Source organism: Suncus etruscus, chromosome 14, assembly GCF_024139225.1.
Source record: "Suncus etruscus isolate mSunEtr1 chromosome 14, mSunEtr1.pri.cur, whole genome shotgun sequence".
In the NCBI taxonomy this organism is placed as follows: domain Eukaryota; kingdom Metazoa; phylum Chordata; class Mammalia; order Eulipotyphla; family Soricidae; genus Suncus; species Suncus etruscus.
Window position 1 is genome coordinate 9086472 of NC_064861.1, and position 24463 is coordinate 9110934.

The 24463-nt window shown below is 42.0% G+C and overlaps 2 protein-coding genes and 1 non-coding gene across 4 annotated transcripts in view; 2 read left to right on the forward strand and 1 right to left on the reverse strand.

Annotated features, from left to right (window-relative positions):
• Nucleotides 1-9513, forward strand: part of AP1AR (adaptor related protein complex 1 associated regulatory protein) — a 34813-nt gene extending 25300 nt beyond the window's left edge. Inside the window, exons 5-10 of one of the 2 annotated variants that reach the window (XM_049786946.1) lie at nt 551-647; nt 1960-2058; nt 4270-4328; nt 5497-5570; nt 6514-6642; nt 7690-9513. In XM_049786946.1, coding sequence (XP_049642903.1) covers nt 551-647; nt 1960-2058; nt 4270-4328; nt 5497-5570; nt 6514-6642; nt 7690-7955 — 724 coding nt within the window. In that variant the 3' untranslated portion in view covers nt 7956-9513. The remainder of the gene's footprint in view (nt 1-550; nt 648-1959; nt 2059-4269; nt 4329-5496; nt 5571-6513; nt 6643-7689) is intronic. The other variant, XM_049786947.1, reaches the window with a different exon arrangement.
• Nucleotides 6774-6915, forward strand: LOC126029357 (small nucleolar RNA SNORA43). Its single transcript, XR_007502969.1, has one exon. It is a non-coding gene; the product is annotated as a small nucleolar RNA SNORA43 (small nucleolar RNA).
• A 3742-nt stretch (nt 9514-13255) lies between the features above and the next one.
• Nucleotides 13256-14052, reverse strand: TIFA (TRAF interacting protein with forkhead associated domain). Its single transcript, XM_049786961.1, has one exon. It carries the CDS (start codon nt 14027-14029, stop codon nt 13472-13474), a length of 558 nt encoding a protein of 185 aa, XP_049642918.1. The 5' UTR covers nt 14030-14052; the 3' UTR covers nt 13256-13471.
• Nucleotides 14053-24463: the final 10411 nt, after the last annotated feature.

Genomic DNA, 24463 nt, shown 5'->3' on the forward strand with positions numbered 1-24463 from the left:
TTGGGGTGTTGGGGTGTTTTTATTGTTTTACATTTTTCAATAATAACTAGAACATGGGTACTCCTTTAAGCACTATGTGTGTTTTCAGGCTGTACTCGTGTGTGTATGTGTGTGTGTGTGTTTTCTTTTTGAAGCAGTTAATGTGGGATGTGAAACGGAGTGAACTGTGAGTTAAGGGTTATTGCTAAGCGTTATGGTATGGATTTTTCTCTGTAGAAAAGGCTAATCTTGATAATGAAAAAAATCAAAGTAAAGTGACAAGTCAGAAAGTCAGTACATTGGAGGATAAAGAAAGTACTGTGAAGTTCACAGTACTTAACTAGGGAATTAAGAACTATAAAATATTAGTAAGATACCATCTTACTCAACTTTTAACCAAAACATCACAGTTTTTAGGCTCATTGTTTTTTACTCTAACAACTGAAATTATAGCCTCAAATTGCCACAAACTTTTTTATAAAATTATATACATTTATAAATTTTTTACAAAATTACATATTGATTCAGACATTCATAATTCTTTTTATTTCTCCCTCAATTTTTTTTGTAGGCCTCTTACTGAGGAAGAAATTGTTGACCTTAGAGAGAGGCATTATGATTCTATTGCTGACAAACAGAGAGATCTGGATGTGAAAATTCAAAGAGAGGTAAATAATCTTTTTGTTGCTAAAGTATGTGTTATAAGCCTCTCTAGGGGAAAGTTACATATATTTGTTATTAATATTGACATTAACAGTTGTTGGACCTATAGATATATAAATGAAAATTCTTTAAAAGTGAAGAATTATTCGAGCCTTTTGTAATTTAGTTAATTTATCAGAAAAGCTTATACTCCCATAAATTTATATATATTTTTAAAAAATAAATTTTTCACTCAAAAGTTCTGACTGGCAGAATACATGAACCAGCTGTATGACTGAAGATCTGGCACATTTTGCAACATGAATGCCCTGGCTTTAATCCTTGACATCAAAAAATTAAAATATATATATACTTGTATAACCAACTTTTACAGATTACTATTTAACAAACAAATAGGGTTTTTAAAAGTACCTTTCTATTTGACTTGAACTTACTGTATGTAATCGTGTACTTCTAATAGATATAAGTAAAGAGTACGTATAGAAATGATCTATTATTAATCTACAAGAAATGCTTACAATAAAACTAAAGAGATAAAATGTTGAAATTTGACTAGTTGGGGCCAGAGCGATATCACAGTGGTAAGGCATTCGCCTTGCACATGGCCAACACAGGATGGAGATCGGTTCAAATCCCAGCATCCCATATGGCCCCCCGAGCCTGCTATGAGCGACTTCTGAGCATAGAGTTAGGAGTAATCCCTGAGCACCACTGGGGACCCAAAAAAACAAAAACAAAAATAAAACAAAACTATTTTTGACCAGTTTGGTTCAGTATGTAATTATCATTGAAGAAATTAGTATACTATCGAGGGTGGCAAGAATTTTAGTTTGAAAGTAAATTATGTGCAGTTAAATTCAGGAGACCTACAATGATGAGACATGAAATTTGGGAGCCCTCACTTCACTTTGTAGACAATAGTAGATTGTTTTAGTGTTCAAGTTCTTGGCTATAGGAGGGCCCAAACTCTTAAACTATGGTGATGGGCATTGATTGGAACCGTTGTTGGAAATGAAAATTCTTGTATTATCTGAAGAAAGAAATATTTTATATATGTGCAAATTATATGCTACTATGCCATAACTCAATTTACAAGAAAATTCTCTAACGTGGTAGATATTTGCTATCACTTGTTGTTTTGTAAAAGGAGAAATTAAATGAAAAAAAAAATCACAAAACTTGATTCTATCATGCTTTGTAGAGACCAGTTATTTTTTTAACAAGTTATTTTTATTTTGTAAACAGAAACAATTTCTCTCTAGAATAGTTAGACAGGTTCTGATTTTTGTTAATCCTTACTGTTTTGTTCATATCCAGTTAGCCTTACAAGAAGAGAAGTTAAGACAGGAAGAAGAAGCTTTATACGCTGCACAGCGTGAAGCAGCCAGGGCAGCAAAGCAGCGAAAGCGCATGGAGGTGAGGGGGAAAGACCCCAGCACATCTTCTGCTTAAGGCTGCTTCTCTCTGACAGGTCTTCATGGGGACTTTCCCCCCCGCTAGACTCAAGGGCTTCTTACTTACCTGCAAATGTATGTTACGCATCTACTCTGAGGGGTTTTAAAGGCAGATTTTCTTGTCTTCAGTAGCTAGAAATTATACCAGATTTATATACTTGAGACTGCATGTTGTTTAGCTTTAGAGATGAACAAAAGCTAATTATCACCTATCCCAAAGATGAATTTTGTTTTTTGGAAATTCAGCATTTTCTTGGAAAAATACAAATACTCTCAGGTGAGAGCAATACCTGTCTCACCTTTAAATGTAACTTCCACAGCATTTTCAGTTTATCTTTCTGAATTTCATATGTTTTACCATTTCTTTGAACTGTTAGAATTTCTTATACTTTCCAGAATTCAGGCAACTGGGTGATTTTCTTTGGCTTCAGAGGATAGTGTATGTTTTTTTATCTTTAGTCTTTTGTCTTTGGGAGATTGGAAGCTTGGCTCTGGAAAAATCTCTGGCATACCAGAGAAGGCAAGAGATCTTCCCATGCCAAGACTATGAGCACCACACGGCTACTAAAGACATGGAGGGGGCCCTGACTGTCAGGAGCTGCCCCAGTGGTGTGTGCTTACTCCTCACAGTGATGCTAGGAGAGAGGCAGTGCTTTTAATCTCCTGCTTATAGATGAGGAAACTGAGGGCCAGGGATGGTACTGAGATCCTTCAGTTAATGGAGCCTGCAGAGTTAAGCATAGCCTACCTGGCCATTCCCCTCCTCGGTATGTACCTCGTGCTTTACCCACATGGATGAACGAGGTGCAACTGATGTAGCACAAACATTAGGTCGCACAATAATGATTATGATTTAGAGAAATTGCCAAATTGTATGATCTTACTATTTCATTTCTATGTGACCTGTATGTGGCCCTCTTTCCTCCTTATACTCTCCCGCTCCCCTTTCTTTCATCCTAGCACTAAATAGTGGGGAAACTTAAAAATTCAACTTCTTCTGTTAAGATATAAGTGTTTTTCTATTGTACACAATAGAAATAGGTTCTATTATACACAATAGGTTCAATTATACACAACCTCTTTTTTTTCTGTTAAGATATTCTCTGCTTCTTGCTCTATGACTGATGACATCATTCTGTATACCACATTCTGAGTTTTGAGTTTTCCTGCTAACAATGTATAAAACCAGGGGCTGGAGCAATAGTACAGCAGGTAGGGTGCTTGCCTAGAACATGACCAACATGGATTCAGTCAACTCCTGGCACTCTGTAAGGTTCCCCCATAGCTCTATCAGGAGTAATTCCTGAGCACCTAACAGGTATGGCCAAACCTCCTTACCCCCTCCAAAAAAACAAAAACAAAAACGCTGTATAACCATATTCAGATACACAAATACATACCAAAATAGGCAAATGTTGATTTTCAGAATAGCCCTTTTAAATTTTATTGAGCTAGTGCACAGTCATTTGTACCAAAGTTGACCATAAAAGATATGAACAGCTAATAATGATTAGAACTACAACTCCGATGTGTCTTCTATTTCTTATTTTTTTACTACTGTATTTATTACTTTTAAGTCAAAGTAGGTCTTACAGAGCTTTTGCTTATTTGCTACTTATTTCACTCCAAATAGAACTTCATATATCTTGTTTAATTCTTTCTTGCCCCTTCACTTTTCAGATATTAGATGTTTTTAAGAATGCTGAGGACACAAAAATGTATCTCTTTTTAAAGTTATTTTTCTAACATTATTAACTATTCTGGCCACTTAATGGTCATACATTGATAAGTTGAAGAAATGCTAGCATAGGAGCCAGAGCGATAGCATAGCAGTAGGGCACCTGCCTTGCACGTGGCCGAATGAGACTGGCCCAGGTTTGATCCCCAGCATCCCACGTGGTCCCTTGAGCCTGCCAGGAGCAATTTCTTAGTGCAGATCAGATCTGGGAGTACCCCTGAGCACCACCAGGTGTGTGCCCCCCCCCAAAAAAAAAGAAATGCTAGCATTGATAGAGGGATATAGAATTGGACAGTGCTAAATTGAAGGGGGGAAGGATTCAGTCAAGTCACTTTTTTTTTCTTGAATTTAGAAAAAAAAAACTTGAACATTGCATGAATAATTTTCAATTTTACAAACAAAGTGATTTTTACATGTTGTATTGTGTTTTCAAAGCAAGTAAGACAGAGAGTTGTACAGCGATATCATCCTTCTAACTATGGAGAATACCAAAGGTAAGTAAAACATAATCTTCCTTTGGTGACAAAACTTGTTACTCCCAAGCCAAATACAGATCACCCATGCATGTGTATGTGTGTGTAAACATGCATATTTGCTTCATATTAGAAAGTGATTTATCAGATAAAAGGATTTTTTAAAGAACAGTTATTTTGGGCTGGAGAGGTAATACACCAGTTAAAGCATTTACCATGGATGTGGCCAACAACTAAGCTCTGATACCTGATACAGCCCCAAAACAACCATCACTGCCACCAAGAGCAAAAAAAAGAGTGGTCATATCTTCTATTGAGAAATTTATGAATTCATAATACACTGAGTTTTTAAATTTATTTTATTTTATTTATTTTTGATTTTTGGGCCATACCTGGTGACATTCAGGGTTTACTCCTGGCTATGCACTCAGAAATCGTTCCTGGCTTGGGGGACCATATGGGACGCTGGGGATCGAGCCCAGATCCATCCTGGGTCAGCCCTGTGCAAAGCAAAATACCTACTGCTGTGCTACTGCTCCAGCCCCTACAGTGAATATTTTTGAAGAAAATGTGTCTTGGGACAGGCAAGGTGGCGCTAGAGGTAAGGTGTCTGTCTGCCTTGCAAGCGCTAGCCAAGGAAGGACAGAGATTCCATCCCCCGGCGTCCCATATGGTCCCCCCAAGCCAGGAGCAATTTCTGAGCGCTTAGCCAGGAGTAACCCCTGAGCATCAAACGGGTATGGCCCGAAAAACCAAAAAAAGAAAAAAAATTGTGTCTTGGTGGTTATAACTATGAAACTATTTTGATATTTTCCTTAGCCTCTTTCTTTTCTTGTAATAATGTTTCTGCGTGATCAGGTTTTGGAAAATACATTTCAGTGTTACATTTCCTTGAGTGTTTCTGCACATGTAGAGATCCTTATTCTTATATAGTCGTTATTCTGTATTATAATTTTGCAGTTTGCAAACCTTTAGAGATATGGTTTTAGAATTAACTAACAATTTTTAATTTCAGTTTTTAACATGAAGCATAAGGCCCATTTTATCAGATTATTCTAGCTATTCAGTCAATATAGACTTTAATTGTGGAATAGATTTTCAAATTTCATCATGAACTTTATATGCATTGTCTTGTACCTGCTATGAATCCACTGTGTTATTTTTAAGAGGTGTTTCACTTTTATTACAGTTCAGGACCAGAAGATGATTTTGAATCTTGTTTGAGAAATATAAAATCACAGTATGAAGTTTTTCGAAGTAGCAGTAAGTTTACTTTATGCCACATTAAAAATATAATCATAGTGGGGCTAGAGCTATGATATATAGCAGGGAGGGCATTGGGAGAGCATTTGCCTTGCTGTGTCCAACACCAGTTAGATCCCCAGAACCCCATATGACCCCCTGAGCCTTGTCACAAATGATTCCTGAATGAAGAACTAGGAGTAACCCTTGAGCACTGCTGGGTTTGCGCGCGCGTGTGCGCGCGCGCGCGCGCACACACACACACACACACACAATATAACACACACACACAATATAATTGTAGATCCTAACTCTAGTTCTATAGAAGAATTTCCTGCACTTCAATTTGTATTGCCTAGATAGATTAACTCGTCTTTAATTATTCAATATCATCTTTTTTAAGAGAAGTTAAAGCAGAGTAACAGGCTAATTTACAGATCTGAATTGGGAGTCAAACACTTCTCTTTTTTCCATTTTTATTCTCCTAGAAAAAGAAAGGAGAGTAGGAGGAAACAGTGAGAAGTGTTCTGTTTTCCTTATTACACATTGACCTAGGAGAGTAAAATATTTTTTTTTCTCCCAAGTTTCAAAACTCAATATGATTCCTTTTGAAGTGTAGGCTGCTTTTCATTTGTCTTTTTTCCCCCAAGTTTCAAAACTCAATATGATTCCTTTTGAAGTTAGGCTGCTTTTCATTTGTCATTTTTTTTTGTCCTCCTTTGATCTATTAAAAATACTATCTAGAATTTATCTGAAAAGTTTATAGTTTACTTGTTTTTATTGTACTAGGAGGCAAAAAAGAAAAAGAAAAAACCAGTAAGAGAAAAAACAAAAAGCATTTCTTACTAACAGGAACTTATGCTGTTAAAATAAATAATAATTTGTGGAGAGACCATTATTGCAGAATATGATTGCTATGAAAGACTACAAATGATTCCATTTTGTGTATTTGCCTATATTCTAGGACTCTCATCAGAGGCCACAGTGCTGACACCAAATACTGAAAGCAGTTGTGACTTAATGACCAAAACTAAGTCAACTAGTGGGAATGATGACAGCACATCCTTGGATCTAGAATGGGAAGATGAAGAAGGTATTTCTTCTCCACAACTTTACCTGAAAATTGTACTTTCATCTTTGTTTATTCATAGAAGCCTACTTGGTACTTTCATTTACTTAGACTAATAAACATACTTGAAAAGCCAGTATAAAAAATTTGGACTTGATGCCCTGCAGATGCCAAGCTGGGTACCGCAGACACTGCTGCCCAGCTGCATCACTGACAGCAAGGCATAGAGAAAGTGGCTATTTCTACGCTCAGTGCTCAGACCTGTGGGTGCTAAGAATGGTTTGTAGCCTTACAGTCACCAATAATTTGATTCCTGTTAGTGATTAACATTTGTTGAAAATTGTTCAGAAAGTTGTGTACTTTGTAATGTTTCTTAAGATTTAGAAAGCAATGCTAATTTTTGTTTGTTTAGTTTGGGGCCACACCCAGCAGTATTCAGGGATTACTCCTGGGTCAACCAAATATAAAGCAAGTGTCCTACTCTGTACGATCTTTCCAATCCCCAATTACTCATTTTAAGATGTTTATGATTTAGCCCATGAAGCGATTTAGTAAGAAAAATGACTGCCCCCTTGTGGGCAACCTAAAGCCAAACATAACTTGTTTTCTTCTAAATTGAACAATTTGTTAGGGGATTTTGGCTGTGTAAAAGCTGTAACAGAGATGACTTTGAGTGTTAAATTTTCACCTTACTAGATGATTAATTTAAAACTATCCTTGTCTATATAAAGTGCACACCTCATTTAGATTCCCTTAAAATGACCTCCTTAGAATTGATCATTACAAACCAAGTCTGAATTATTTATTATTTACTAATGTTTGGCTTGAGGGCTGCACTTAGCAGGACTCAAGCAATTCCCAGTTTAATGCTCAGGGGTGGTTCCTGGTAGTGTTGAGGCAACCATGTGGTACCCAAGGATCGAAAGTGTGTTTTTCAGCCAATTGCATACTCTCCAGCCCCCAAGTCTGATTTTTAAATAAAACTGTATTGTTAACCCCTGATGTGTTTTAATATATAGGCACAGCCTTTTACTCCCTGCTGAGGTTTCTAATGATTTTCCCTCATAACAGGAATGAATCGAATGCTTCCCATGAGAGAACGCTCTAAGACAGAGGAAGACATCCTCCGGGCCGCTCTCAGGCACAGCAGCAGGAAGACTGGAAGTAATCCCACATCAGCCTCTGATGATTCCAATGGACTGGAGTGGGAGAACGATTTTGTCAGTGCTGAAATGGATGACAATGGCAATTCTGAGTATGCTGGATTTGTAAATCCCGTATTAGAACTATCTGATTCCGGCATAAAACCACCAGATACAGATCAGCAGAAACGATAGGGTAAGAGTGTATGGCCCTTTATTTTTGGTTATGACCAAATGTTTAAAACTAGAATGTATAAGTGGTAGTGCAGATCCTTTTTGTAAGAGGGAGAGACAAACCATGTTGTAAGTGCTTATTATAGTGGAGTAGGAATGCTAAGGGACATCTGCGTGGCTTCAGAATTAAGTGCAATTTCATCATCTGCCTTCTGCTTTTCAAAAACAACGGTTCTATCATACTAGAAATTAAATTTACTTAAACTTTTTTCTTTAGCACATTCCTGCTGATGTAGTTACTTTTAAAAAATTAACTATTGCCTTTTACTTTGAAATTTCTCTTAAGTATTTCATTACCTAACTGTGAAATTATCAAGTCATATTTCATTCTCAGCAGATATGGAGAGAGATCGTCAGAGTTAGGATTGTGGCTCCATGTTCAACATTGTTTCTGAGGCTTAGTTCAATTTCATTATGGAGTTAATTTAAGTAGATGACCATAAAGAAATGCTGGAGTTTCCATTTCTTTATACATCTTCTAGTGTGTTGATATTGCTTCAGTTTTAACAAAGGTTAGAGTGTGCAAACTTGCAGAGTTGGGACACCAAGTTGGTGATTAAATTAAGATTTAAGTAAAAATACCTATATACTTAGGTTTTTCACTTCCTTTTACATGGCACTATAAATTGAGTTTAGATTAATTGGTGTATTAACTTTCCAGGTCATTTTTTTTTTAATTCTGTATTTCCAGTAAATAGTCTAGAAAGACTTGACACAGAATATACTCTTGGTGCATGATTTATTAAGAAATGAAAACTGAAAAAGGTCATACGGGTATTTCAAAGTAAATAAATCCTTTCTGGTTTGAAAGGACCCATTGATTTTTTATTAAGCTTTCCTTTGCCTTGTAATACAAGGTGCTTTAATGGGATAGAACTAAGTATGTCAATAGATGTAATTGCATTATGTAATAAACAATTAGTTCTTCTTTCTCTAAAGTTTATTTTCTATCACTTTAAAAGATTAAGACTACAAAAACTCCCTAATTGTTTATCTTGATTTGCTGAGGATTGAGTATGATTTAAATAAGAATTTTTTTTTCTTGTATTATGTTTTCTTTATCTTGCAACAGTGACAGTGCATGTTCTTAAAAATATAGGAAGGTCCAGATATAAAATCACTTAAATTTCTTGCTGTACTTTAAAAAAATCATGTGGCCCTTTCAATATTTGAACTGCTAGGCAATGGCATAGTATCCTTTCCTTGCTTATCTCATAGAAAGTAAATGTAATACTTCTAATCTGTAAATAAATTAGGTATGAGGTCATTTATGTCTATCCTAAGTTGTGGCTATTTCTCTGGAAATAATTTAAATGCAATCTATATTCACATTGCTTGTGTTATGCTTTTTAAAATTTATAAACATCAAGTGTATATTTTTGGTTTGACATAGCTACTATTGTAATTTTTCTTGGCATTTTGTTCATAAAGGACTTTTTGAAGTAATGGTAACTTCTCAAGGATTGTGAATAAAAAAACATTTTTTACTTAAAAAAAATAAAGTATTTGGTTAATACTAGTTTACTCTGTAAATATGCCATAATTCTCTTGACTTAGCAAATAGTTTGTAAAATCTGCCCTGAGACAAAAAGAAGTTAATTAGAAAAGCAGGCTTGAAATGTTTCTGTTTTCCCTGCTAAGGGAAGAATACAAATTTTCTTACTTTGTGTATGAAATGCTAGTCTGCAATATTAGAGACTAATAACAAGTGTGACTATCAGGACCATAGCAATAAGAAAAAAATAAAAAGCCTAAAAGTTGCTCTTTTCCCTACATTCTGGTGAGATATAAAATTGTTGCAGGACACCATTTCTCAAAATAAAGGAATGGAAAGCAGCGGTCCAGGACTGAGGACTCCAGAATTCCAGTATCAACAGTTCATTTGAAAAGGCTTCAGGGAGCTGGGAAAGGGGGTGTGTGTGCAGTTCTGTGGGAAAGCAGATAGTTGATGTGGGGTTCAGTTAGTAAATAGTAGCCCTTCCTTTTGTTTCAATATAACTATCAATGTAAGCAATAAAATGAAAAGCTGATATTAACTGAGGAAAAAGGACCACAATATGAGATGGTGGCAGCTAAAATACATATAAAATGTGGACAGTCATTACCCCTAGCAGCAGCATTAGACCTAATTCTTCTTCCATGGTGCACTGGAACAAAATATTCCTACTCACGGCACCTCAAAGCGAGTCCACACAGGAGAATGGGAACCATAGTACAACTGATTACCTAAAGGAACCTACAACACGATTTCTGGGTCTTTGGATGACAACGATAAATCACTTTTCAATAATCCATTCCCCTCTGTGTATCTTTTAAGGAAAAAGATAATCTGAAATTGAACTAAGCATTTCCCCAGGATGTACATTAGGAGAGAGTACTTTTTTCCTATGACACTGAGGTGTTTCTAAAGAATTACTTTGTGTCTCTATCATGCCCTACTGCTGTGCCATCTCTCCGGCCCCTCTATCAATACAGTGGTACCTGAATTCCCCAGCACTCACTCTGTAATTTAGTGACTCATCTAATAATTAGTCTCAAAGACAAGAAACCAAACAAGTGCAATCTTCCATAATGGTTAAACGTGACAGCAGGCACTTGTGAAAGTATTTTATACTTTATAGAAAGTCTTTTTACCCTGTGTCTAATTCCACTGCAGACAATTCAAATAAACTTCTAGTTTATAAATCCAGGTAGGGTAGGAAGTTATTCTGCCAGAAAATGATGACATAATGTGGGCAACTGACAGGAGTGGAGAGGGAAGACAACCTCAAACCCGGGAATTTGTGTTCTGTTTGCTGCTATACCTCAACAACTGAGCTCACAGTACCATTACCATTCTCCAATTCTTTGGAGGTTCACTGTACAAGGATCCACATTCATATACACAGCTGTTCTTTCCTGTTTCAGCAGTAAGATGTTTGTTCCACATTTGTGTCTTCAAGAGATGATGTGCCTCTTCTCTGAAGCTGCCATGTCTTCACCCTGCATCTCCTACAAGCTAACTTGGCTCTTTCTGTGTCTGAGTCATTGGGCCAGCCACGTAATTTGGATATAATGGCTCAGTTTAAAGGTCCTCGGATTAACAACCTTAATTCCCTCAGACAGCTTTAATCTTCCGTCATATAGCAATATAGTCACAGGTCCTAAAAATTAGTCCATGGAAATGGAGGGCTGACGTGAGGCTCTTACTGAATCCCAAGAGGGGAACAAGAGAGGGAAGATGGAAATGTAGGAAGTGAGCTAGGCTCACAGAGGGTACTGGAATCATACCAATGCCATGAATCAAGAACATTTTTCATGAGAATCTAGAGAATTGAAAAATGTTTAGTGGCTAGAAAGATAGTGTTGTAGGGGTCATATCTCTGCTCAGAGACTATCTCAGTTCTATTCAGGCACCCCATATGGTCCCTGAGCCCCACCAAGAGTGATCTCTAAGCACAGAGTAAGTTCAAAGTATTGCCAGGTATGGCCTAAGCCCTCCAATTTTGTAAAAAAAAAAAAAAAAAAAAAAAAATACTATGGAAAGGTTTTAAGAAAACTACAGGGGTTGGTGGTAGACAGTTTCAGTTCTAAGACTTCAACTTGGAACCAGGCAATGGATGCCCCACATGCTGGCACAATCCTGGCAGCACTTTGGTCTGTGATTCCCCACAGTAGTCTGACCCCCAACATCATTGGAAGGTGTAGCACCTGAGCATTGCACACAGTTCAAGTGACCACAGCACTGCACCTGTTGTGTATGGCCTCTGGTTACTACAATGACTGCAGCAGGGAAGGAGAGAGGTGGGAGAGAATTTCAAGTGCATAAAGTAAAAAAAATAAATTGTGGGGTTTTGTGGTGTGTGTGTGTGTGTGTGTGTGTGCGCGCGCGCGCGTGCACCTGTTGGCAATTGAAACCAGAGTGTCGTCAATGGTATATAAGTCCGTGTGCATTCTACCACAGCTCAGCCCTGCTGAGAAATGTGGCCAACCTGGTTTGACTCCCAGCATCCCATATGGGTCCCCAGCCTGTCAGGGGCAATTTCTGAGTGCAGAGTCAGAAGTGACCCTTGAGTGCTGCTGAGTGTGGCCCAAAAACCAATCAATAAGTAAATAAATAAAGTTTTAAAAAAGCACAGAGCTTCACTCTTGGTAATGCTAGAATTCAGCAAATTGAACAGTTGTCATTATTTAAACTTGACTACCTCGTTCAAATCACTTAAATGAGAATCTTAAATATAGTTATCTTAAATATATAAGATATAGAATCTTAAATATAGTTAAAAATACTTAAATATAGTTAAATATAGTTATCAAGTAGTCTCAATAGTTCTTTCTACAGGGTGTTAGGGCAGGTGAATAGTTCAGGGTGCTGGAGAATATGCCTAGAGCCCTGGGTTTGATACTTACCACCATATAACCCCTAATTGTAGAGAGGACCTCCCTCAAGTCCATATTCAGGACTGGGAAGATAGCTCAATGGATTTATGTGTAAGTACTGCATGAAGACACTGATTCAGTCCTCAATATCATACTGAGAGTAGCCCAAGAAATGTGGGTTATATCCAAAAACTAAAGGAAAAAAAAAAGTTCCAAAGAAAAAGGCTAGAGAATACCTTGACTTTATTCACTGCATAGATGCTATTTAAAATTGGAATCTTATAAAAGTATATTACACAAAATTGAACAAGTAATTTGATATAAAGAAATAAACCAAAAAAATCCAAATCTAGGTATAACTGGGTTTTTAGCATGTCTAAATATTTAGCTATGAAATGGAACGAAAACTGTCCTGGGGAATAAACACTAGCTAGTTTTACAGAAGTGGAAAATACCAGGTTTCTATTTCTCAAATTATTCTTCCCATATTAAAGCCAGTGACAGGCAGATGCTCCGCCTACACCCAGTGCATCAGGTTCCCGAAATCTGGTACCACAAGTCCAGCTGACAGGTACAACCTGCCTGAAGTTCTGACCTTGACAAAGGGTGGCTAAGAAATGACAGGACCAAATGCATAGATGATGGTTCCTTATGAAAACAAAACAGGCCCAAGATCAAACAAAACAACCTGATTTTTGAAAATACTTATCCCTTCATGGCAGAGGGCAGGTCGCGTACGGTCTCACCCGTGCACACTTCAAGTGACAAGCATATGTCAAGAAATGTTCCATCTGACCAAGGGTGAGAAACCCCATTACAGTGTTGAAAATCATCTGGGGTGATAGTACAGCAGGGAAGGTGTTTGCCTGGTGTACGGCCAACCCAGGTTCAATTCCCAGCATCCTATAGGGTCCCTGAACACTGCCAAGATTAATTCGTGAGTGCAGAGTCAGGAGTTCTCCTTGAGCATCACTGGATATGACCCAAAAAGAAAAAAGAAGAAAATTTTGAGCAATCCTAATCTGATCACCAAGCAGATGTCAACACTGCTAAGATACTCCAAAGCAGAGAACAACTCTCAAGAGTCAATAGAGTTTGACGATCTCAGTCCTGCAGGCTCAGAACTCGTTTTCATCCATTTCCAAAGGGCAGCTGTTCTCGGTGGAACAGGAGGAGTAACTGCCATACTCCAGGACTGGCTTCCCGGCTGGCCAGTTGTTCTCTTGCAAGAGTGACCTCGATGACAATAGAAACTTGGTCTCAAAAAATTCCAATGACTCTCCCTCCTCCTTCTCCAGCAGGAGCTGGTAGTCACCGAACCTTACCATGCACCTGAAAGGCAGATCCATTTTGTTCAGGTAGCCCAGCTCCTTGTTGTCCACCACCAGACTGGTCTTCTTGCTCATATTTTTTATTTCGAATGAGAGCACGGAGCTGTCAAACTTTTTAAAGAGCTGCAGTGAGAACTGAACCCGGGAAACCTGTTTATCCTGGAAAATGTAATGACAGATGGTGGAATTCCGGCCAAATCTCACCACTTCGCTGGAGGAAAGCTTCTCTCGGTTGTAAAACTTTATGTATTGGAAAATCCTGTTCTGCTGCTGGCTGGGATGGTAAAGAGTCATCTGCAGGCATGTCACTGTCTCTTCTGTGTCCGCATCTTCGAAACAGGACATGACGGCACAGCTCAAGCACGCCTGCCTGGAACAACCAAAGCAGCATGTTAATTCTGAGCTGTACTTCACATCCAGTCTTTGATTCTCATACTTGGATGAAAACTTACTTATAGGTGATTTACTTAGTTCAGAAAGCAATACAGGGGACAAGGACAGGAAGAGAGCTCAAATGGCCAGGCGTACGCTTTGTATGCGGGACCCCCAGATTGGATCCTCAGCACACACACACACACACACACATTCTCTCTCTCTCTCTCTCTCTCTCTCTCTCTCTCTCTCTCTCTCTCTCTCTCTCTCTCTCTCTCTCTCTCTCTCTCTCATTCTGCCATTTTAAAATGTAGATGAGACTACAAAATCTACACACACACACACACACACATTCTCTCTCTCTCATTCTGCCATTTTAAAATGTAGATGAGACTATACAAAATCTCCATGAGGTAGTTTCAAATGGCCTGTGCTTGCATAGGAGTGATTTATTTTGGTCATGGTGGTCAGTGACTGCACAAACTATCACCGATCACAGAAGCTCTGACTGACCAATGTCAGACACAACCTCTGAGATTCTGAGCATCATTGAATCTTACCTGCCCTTTCAGAGCACTAAAGTCAGAATTTGAAACTTCTTTGAATTTGGGTCATACCTGGCAATGTGTTTGTATTGGGACCACACCTAGTGTTCAGGGCTTACTCCTCCACTGAGAAACTTCTGGCAGGCTCAGTGAACCAACCATATGAGATGCCAGGGATCGAACCAAGGTTGGCTGCAAGCAAGGCAAGTGCCCTTCCCTCTGTGCAATCACTCCAGCCCCCATTACAAAAACTTTCTAAGAGGTAGCTAGGGAGTGGAACTAACACTTTCATGCCAGTTTTTTTTTTTTTTTGGTTGTTTTTTTTTTGTTTTGTTTTGGTTTTCGGCCACACCTGGTGACACTCAGGTTACTCCTGGTCATGCGCTTAGAAATTGCTCCTGGCTTGGAGGACCATATGGGATGCTGGAGGATTGAACCGCAGTTCGAGCAAGGCAGACGCCTTACGGCTTGTGCCACCACTGTGGCCCCGAGACCAGTTTTTTTTTTTAAAGAACCTGTTTTAAAAGTTTAAATAGTGAAAAAGGATTTATAGAAAATAATCTTCTATCCAACTTCCTCCTTTACTTCTTTTGTTTTTGTTTTTTGTTGTTGTTGTTGTTGTTGTGTTTTGTTGTTTTTTTTTGGTTTTTGGGCCACACCCAGCGGTGCTCAGGGGTTACTCTTGGCTGTCTATTCTTAGAAAATTGTTCTTTGTGCAACAAGTCTGGGTGAACCTTGTTTTAACATAGAGAAAGACCTCTTCTTTCAATAGGGATGGACTATCTACAAGACCTTGCATTTTTCAATAAATTAAAGAATAGTATTTCTCTTCATATTTACACAAATCAGTATAACTCCTTGAGAAGCTCTAGGGAATTCCTTAACTCTAGCATGGTGAAAAATGGAATTATATTGTGATACTGAGTTCCTTGAATGCTCATTCTAAGGTTGGATATACTAGTAGTAAGTAAAGCTAAATTGAATTTTTGTTGCTTTTTGTTTGCCATCTATCTTGGATACTAGACTTCGAAGCATACTGGTTTTAAAGAATAAATCAAGATGCTTTCTGCTCTTTACTCTTAACTTTTTAAAGAGAATCTTCCCTTCTTTTTCCCAGGTCTTACTGCTGAAAACCAAACTCTTGATTTATTCAATACAGGGCATGGTTAAGCAAAATTCCTTTTTTATTTGCTTAGAAATAAATCTTCAGTGTAAAATTTCCATTTACAATAAATGTTGGGGGAAGAATATCATTCCATCAGATAACACTATCCCATAAAAAGGTCATGCCCAAGGGGAATAAGAATGACCTTTGGTGAAGCCAAAGGTGGCAGAAATTCACATGAAATGAGTAGAGTTGAGGCCAGAGCAACAGCACAGTGGCCAGGGCGGGGGCATTTGCCTTTCACACTGCTGCCCCAGGCTCCATCCTCAGTATCACCAGGAATGATTCCTGAGTACAGAGCCAGAGATGAAACCCAGGTCAGCTACCTACTTGCACTACTACCTGCACCCTACCTACACTACTCTCTCTCCAACCAAGACATCTATCTTTTGAGCAAAGCTACCACCAAGAAAAATGAACCCACGGGCACCTACACTTGGTTCCAAAGCAGATGATTCTCTTTTGGGGTCAGTCAAGCACCCTAGTTTCAGATCAGAGGCCATGAATATCTAAGTGAAAATCACTTCTCGCTCTGATCAACTTCCCGGGGAGTCTTAACTCCAGGTGAACCCATAGCAAGGCTGTGCTCCTGCCCCTTTCCATATGACCTAGCAAGGGACCAAAAAGTGTTTCAAAAAGATACCAATGCCCCTATGTTCATTGCTGCACAGTAGCCCAAATATGAAAATGACTCCAGAGTCCAAGAACAGAGAGTGGATAGAGAAATGATGGCCCATATTTGCAATGGAATCTTACTCCACATAGAGAAAGATAAAGTCATGCTGTTTGCTGCTACATACATGGATGGATTGTGCTGAGGGAAGTTAGTCTGAGGAGAGGAACAGACAAAATGAGCTCTCCTATATGTAGGATACAAAGAATCAATAGTAGTGTAAAAACAACAAAAATACAAGAACAGAAACCAAGAACTGGTCAGTAAGAAACTGGTCACAGCAGGTTTGAGGAAGACCATGGGGCCACTGTGGAGGGCTATGGTCACCCTGGTGGTGGGAGCAGTGCTGGAATGTTTATGTACAAAACCGTACTATGAACAGTACTACAAATCACGGGCTAAAAATTAAAAATAAGTACCTGTCGCAGACTGGGGAAAAGGAGGGAAACTGGGGACACTGGCAGAGGAAAGTTGATCCCGGTGGTAGGTTTGATATTGGAATTCTGTATGCCTGAGACTCCACTATAAATAACTTTGTAAAACGTGATGTTCTCATGAAAGTTTTCAAAAAATGGGGCTGGAGTGATAGCACAGTGGTAAGGCATTTGCCTTATATGTGGCCAACACAGGATGGACCCCAGTTCAAATCCCGGCATCCCATATGGTCCCCCGAGCCTGCCAGGAGCAACTTCTGAGAACAGAACCAGGAGTAACTCCTGAGCACCACCAGGTATGACCTAAAAACAAAAACAAAAACAAAATTTTTTTTTCCAGAAATTGAAACTGGAATAATAGTACAATGGATAAGGTGCTTGCCTTGCAGACGGCCGACCTGGATTTAATCCCAGGTATTCCGTAGGGTTCCCCAAATTCAGCCAGTAGAGATTCCTGAGCACAGAACCAGAAGTAAATCCTGAGCTTTATCAGTGTGGCTCCCTCCCCCCCAAAAAAAAATTAAAACAAAAAAAAAATTTCAAAGACTTTCTCTTACCAAGTTGGTCCCTACTGATATTGCTCATTTAGCCAGAGGATGCTTTTAAGTCCACATCACTCCATTCACAGTGTCAAGGAAGGAACTGAAAGCAGATGGAAGTTTCTTCGGAGCATAAGCATTTTGAGCCCCGTGTAGTGCCTCTTTCCTAACAGAACAGCACAACCTGGGCCAGAGAGGGGAGGGCCAAAGATATAGTAGGGGGCATGAGTAATCTGACCAAGAAACTTGATTTCCCTCCCCAAAGCTGTTTTGTTTCCGAACCTTCAAGTTGCCTAAGTGGACACGCCTAACCCGTGAGGAGACAGACAGATACACATCCTGGTACCAAGGAAGGTCATTTTTTCCCTCTGGAAGTTTCTAGAAGTTTGTCGAGTGGCAGGCACCCTCTGACAGTCACTCTGACAACGACAGGGAAGGTACCACAGAGCCTCATTGACTGGAACCAGCAAAGCACCGATGTGGAACCTAATGTTAGTCATGAGGAGAGTTTCAGCAACATGTCTGAGCACCAGTGAGGCCCTCAGGGGACACCGTGGTGTGGACACCTCAGTGTGGAGCAGTGAGAGCTGATGCTCGAGATCTCTGAAGTTGCAGAGTTTGACCACCCAAGACTACACAATGAGTCTGAGCAGAAAAGGGACCACTGTGAAAATGAAAATTGGGAATGATCACTAGACAAGAACTGTGTACTGAGAGTAGGAAAAGTGATGTGCATGATACTCCTTCAATAACAATACTGCAAATCATGGTGTCTAAAGGAAAAAATAGAGAGAGAGAGAGAGAGAGAGAGGGGAGAGAGAGAGAGAGCCATAGTGAAGCAAGTACAGGGAAGAGCAAGAGGGAAAATTGGGAACGTTGGAGGTGGAAAATGTGAAGGGTGTTGGACATTGTATGATTGAATCTCAAATCATGAACAACTTTGTAATTGTGTATCTCACAGTAATTCAAGTAAATTATTTAATTTAAAAATCAATCATGGGGGCTGGAAAGAATACTGGTATTAAGGTACATGGCTGGCATGTGGCCTACCAGGCTCCATCCTCAGGGAGGAATCCCAAGGCCCCCAGAATACTGCTTGAAAAATTACCAAAAAACACTTTCTTAAGTAGCTTTTTCAAACCTGTTTGAGAGGCTAGAGAGATAGTACAATGGGTGGGGTGCTTGCCTTGCATGCAGCTAACCCGAGTTCAATCCCCAGTATCCTATATGGTCCCCTGAGCTCTGTCCAGCAGTAGTGATCCCTGAGTGTACAGTCAGGAGAAACCCCTGAGCATCCCTAGGTGTGGCTAAAAACTAAAAGAATCTGCTGGAGATGTTCTCAAAAAAAGAGGATAAGCTTGTCCTGTGGCCCTGGAGAGGGTGGGAAGAAGACATTTCACATCCTCCCCACTTTTATCCCACACACGCTCACAGTCCAGAATTTCAGCTTGTTTCCTTCACACACCAGCTCATCTTTATGCAATCTGTCGGAATAAAAGAAGAGTTGATGGATCGAGAAGATGATAGAACTTGCTGAATGGCATCAGAGAACCACAAAACAGCAGTGGTCTTACACATCAATTGAGAGTGTCGAATGAATAGATGACTGGACAGATCAAGGTGATCTTGAACCCAAATTCTGCCTGCAGAAATTTTATCAGGAAAGCATAGGCAGAAGGTAGGGGTGACGAGTCACCTCTGGTGCCTGAGGTGGCCAGAGAGCCTGGGACTCTAGAAACACTTCGAGCACTGCGGTGCTTCTGACTCCTCTGCTGGGTTCAAACAACCTCTACACACACACACACACACACACACACACACACACACACACACACACACCATGGTGTGGATAGTGTCTGGAGCTGCTATGTGCAATATAACTTCTCCTTGAAGCCTAAGAGTTACACAGCAGAGATGACATATGCCTTGTTTATGCCAATCTGGGTTTGACCCCGGCATCTCCTATGTAACCCCTGAGTACTACCGTGTACCAAAACCCCAAAACCAAAAAATCAACTAGTTTCTCAACACACACAGACAAACACACAAACATGCAGTCCCTAGGACCCACTATCAATGTGATCATTATCATTACCTTGTATAAGAAAGTGGCCTGCTGTTAGGAGGGAACAAAGACAACGATACTTTCTTTTTCTTAGTCAAGAGGAGCCAGATGTCCAAACTGTCCAAACAGTTTAACAGAAACTGGGTGCTCATGCATGCCATCTGAGTTTTTCTTGAAAAAAGTAAAAACGGGGTGGAGGGAGGACAACACTGGTGGTGGGAATGGCCTGATTCTTTGTCACTATGTACCTTAAATATTACTGTAATTTACTTTGATCACAATAAAAATTATGTTTTAAAAAAAGTAGAATGGAAGGTTAGTGTGAAGTGCAATAGCACACTTGCCTTGCGGGCAGGCAGCCCAGAATCAATTTCCTGCATCACACACACACACACACACACACACACACACACACACACACGCAGGCAGCCCAGAATCAATTTCCTGCATCACTCACACACACACACACACACACACACACACACACACACACACACACACACACACACACACACGTGTTCCCAAGTTTACCAGGAGTCATTCCTAAGTGCAGAGCCAGTAGTAACCCCTAATCTTCCCTGGCTGTGACCCAAAAACTTTATAAATGGGGGGTGGGGAGAGCCGGAGCGATAGTACAGTGGTAAGATGTTTGCCTTGCACGCCACTGACCATGCTTCGATCCCCCTAGCCCATAGGGTCCCCCAGTATCTCCAGTAGTGATTCCTAAGTGCAGAGCCAGAAGTAACCCCTGAGCATCTCCGGGTGTGTCCCAAAAACTTTTAAAAAAAAATGGGGGTAAGGTGATACGGTGTTGGGGTGAACCCAGGGCTTCATCCATGCAACACGTGTGCCACCCTCTCCCCCAAAATAAACCCTTCCCGGCACCCACGACTTTTTCAAGCCTTGCTTCTCTTTTCCCCTCTATTAAACAAGGCCAGAGGTCCCAGGGCAGGATGCTGAGGAAGTTGCTCTGCAATGCAGGCTCGCATCGGTGCTGTTCTCAAGCAGAACTCTGGGCCTCCGCTGCCAGGGGAAGCTCGGGCTTGAGGTCGTGCTGTTCTCCCAGCACTGAGCACCGAACGGAGACGAAGGAGAAACTGGGAGCCGAGCGCTCCGAGCGCTCCGGGCCCCACCACACCCTCTCCCCGGCCGCTTACCCGCGCTGTCACGGGTCTTGCAGAAGGCGCCAGGCCACGGGAGCCGGAACCAGGCCTTGCCAAAGCCGGATTGCTGGTGGGTTGTTGGGTGCTTAGTTTTCGTTTTCGTTTCCTTCCCCCCAGATCTCCGCTGTGCTCCCCTCACTCGCTGCGCTCTTGGCTCGGGCTTCGGGCCTCGGGAAATTCCAGTTAGCGGCCTGAACTCGGGGAAAGTCCAAGTCAACAACGGATTGCTCCACTTTCCTTCCGAAGCGTCCCCGAGGAAGCCGGGGAGCGGTCGGCGAGATCTGGGCTCCCCGGCACCCGCCCCCGACCTGCCCACCCAAAGCGGGGCCCTCGGTGGCTCCCTGGGATTAAAAGCACAAAGAAAAGCACCGTAATAAACCTGGCCGAGGGCCGCAGGTCCAAAGCAAACAAGACCCATGGCTGCCCTTTCCTTTGCGGAGGTTCCCCGGCCCCCCCATGCAAGATCCCGCCAAGACGGGGTCCAGCGGGCAGGCGCGGGGGGAGAGGGAGGACTTGCGTGAAGACGCCCGGAGAGACGCGGCCCCGCGCTCCGCTCCGCTGGGGAACGCGCCCCACTTGCTGCCCCCGCACCCCACGCGCGTGCTGGCGGACGGTGCCCGGGGCCAGCTCCGAGGGCGCACCGGGCCAAGGGGTGCACGCCCGCAGCTCCCGCCCCAAACCCAGCAGCCTTCCTTCCCTTCCTGGTGCCGCGCCCCTCACGCCGGCTTTCGGGGACACGGGTCCCGCGGCCGCGACGTCCTGCGGAGGCTTCCCCGCCGCTTCCTCCGGCCACTGACTGCGCCCTCCGTCCCGAGCGGTGAGTCTCCCAGCAGGGAGCGGGAGGCCCCGATCCCGGGGTGGGGAGATCCGGGGGAGCAACCCTCCCCGGCCCGGCCAGCAAGCACCCACCTCGCGCAGAGGTTCAGCCGAGGCCCGGGGGGCGATCGCGGGGAACCGGAGCGGAGGCAGCACTCGACCCCGCGTCCCGCCCTCCCCACCCTGCACCCCGGGGTCCCCCCAAGTCCTCCCGCTGTCCGGCTCGCGCTGCGCCGTCTGCAAGGTCTCGCGGGGGCTTTGGGAGGAAGACAGACCGGCCCCCGGGCCCGCGCGGTCCTACGCGGCTCGCTCCTCATTGGCGAGGCCGTCTCGCTCCGTGACACGCAGGGGACGCGGCCGCCTGCTGTTCCTCCAGGCCCAGAAGAGGTTCTGTCCGAGTTTGGGGCGGCGGGGTGCAGGCTCTGGGTCGTGTGATGGAGAAGCCCCAGCCTAGGAGGCCACTTGCTGCAAAAACTGCCCTGCAGCTCTGTTGGTTCATCATCTACGTTTATGGTGCGTTTTCTGGAAAGCAAGATGCTTTCTCCCCGCTAAAGAGCAGTGCGGGCAGGCGGGGGGTGGAACACGCAACAAACTCGGACAATAAAAAATAATAAAATAAAATGAGGATCAGAATGGGAGTTTCGGATGCCGAGCTGGAATATTAAGTCAGGCGTGAAAGCACGGAAGGATTTTGCTTTATAATAGACTGCAAACGGCCGTTTTGATATTACCGGCAATAGAGAAGATAAGATGCTGGGTCAGGAGAGAGAGGACCGGGATAAGGTGCCTCCCTGGCCTGATTTCGGCCCAGATATGTCCCCTGAGCACTGCCAAAGAGTGCCTGAGTGAGCATGGCCTGAGTAAGCACACTGCCTGCGATGACCCCAAACCCAAACAAAACCCCAAACCACCAAAACATAAGAGAGACGACCCAGTACTTGCTCAACTTCTGTTGATGTACAAGATGATTAATTTCTTCTCCGAGGAGATCTTGCTTGCTTGACTGAATTCTCGGAAGTAAGACTCTGATTAAGCCGCGCTGTGTCCCATTATCACTAGTTGAAAGAAACAGGCTTGCTGAAGTCAGAATAGCCAGAAGTGCACATTGGAAAAGTTGCCTTTTTTTTTTTTTTTTTTGGTTTTTGGGCCACACCCGATGGTGCTCAGGGGTTACTCCTGGCTGTCTGCTCAGAAATAGCTCCTGGCAGGCACGGGGGGGACCCTATGGGACACCGGGATTCGAACCAACCACCTTTGGTCCTGGATCGGCTGCTTGCAAGGCAAACGCCGCTGTGCTATCTCTCCAGGCCCGCAAAAAAAGTTTGTTTGTGGAGAGTAGTAGGGAGATGGCCCAAAGGGTGGGCTGTGTGTGCCTTGCATGTGTGAGACCCCCAGGCTCAGTCCTCAGCTGCATCAGACCCCCAGTGTCTATGGAGGTGATGATTTTGGTTTCAAATGGCAGTTCCAGGTTGAACTTTGAACTATCCATGTGGGCTGGCCAGGTCCCACCGGGAGGCATTCCCAGACCCCTGAAAAATATTCTGAGGGGACCTCAGCACAGGCCCTTCTTCCTGTGGGCCCCCATTTCAAATAGTAGAAACGAAAGATTCTTATTCTCAAGCCTGTCTTCCTGTGTGTGTGTACAAACTGACCAGAAGATTTCTCAAGGCTTCGCTGGGCTCAGAGGCAAAAAGAAACGAGCCTGTTTCTGTTGTTTAGTTTTATTGATCCTTCTGAGGCTCTCCAAGGAGGTGGAGCTAGGTTGAACAGGAATTGAAAATCACTCATATCCTTGGGGCCAGAGCAGTACTACAGCGGGGAGGGTATTTACCTACACAGTCAACCCAGGTTCAAGCTCCCAAATGGTCTCCCAGTACATGAGTGCAGAGACATGAGTATAGTAACCCCTGAGCATTTCCAAGTGTGGCCACCAAAAAAAAAAAAAAAAAAAAAAAAAAAATCACTAATACCCAAATTTGGCAAAGGCATTTGTAAAATGGACTTTTTTTTGTTTGTTGGTTTAAGGGTTTTGTTTTGTTTTGCTTTTGGGCCACATCCGATGGCACTCAGAAATTATTCCTGGCAGGCTCATGATCCATATGGGATGCCAGGGATTGAACTCAGCTCAGCTACATGCAAGGCAAAAACCCTACCCACTGTGCTATTGCTCTGACTTCCATGAAATGGACTTTATTTATGTCCCTCTTTTTATGTGAAACCACTTCTGACTGCTTTGTGTTGTGATGTCTTTGTGGAGATTGCACACATGACGGGGGTGCTCCCTCACACTAGTTGCAGTTTGTGGGGATGTTCAAGGGAAGAGGTCACCTGTGTTGATCAGGACCACAATTTCTGCCTGTAATGGGGATCAAATTCTTGGCTCAAGATGCTCAATCCCTAAGTCATATCCTATGACCTCTAAAACAGTGATTTTTCAAACGGAAAGATTGTTTCATTATTTAGACTTTATTAGTCGGGGTCACCGGGTGGTCCTGGGACTGAAGGGTCCAAACAGCATTAAATCCACCAGCCCATCACCCATTAATTAATCTCCTCTTGGCTGTCAGTATTTTCAGGAGTGGCTCCTAGAACCCTTGGCCACACTTGGGTGGCTCCCCTCAAGTGAAATTTTGTCTCATTTTTTTTCTAGACGAATATTTTATTAAAATTAAATAAATTAAATTAAAACAAATTAAACTAATTAAAACAAATAATAGACAGTAATTATTAATTTATTTACCTTCCTACAAATAACATATTTCCTTATGGCACTATTTAGGGCATGGTTGATTGTGTATATGCTGCTTTGTACATACAGCATCATCTATTGAACCAATATCCTAATGTGGGCAAATCCAAATGATAACAAATGCAAAAAAATGCTATCTTTCTATATAAATCTTTTCAAATTTTCTATTTTTTTGGAAGGGGCTACCCCCACTGACGCTCAAGGGTTACTCCTGGCTATGCACTCAGAATTTGCTTCTGGCTTGGGAAACCATATGGG

What these genes read in the sequence shown, in the direction of transcription:
- TIFA (XM_049786961.1), bottom strand. Translation starts at nt 14,029, where the DNA reads ATGTCCTGTTTCGAAGATGCGGACACAGAAGAGACAGTGACATGCCTG.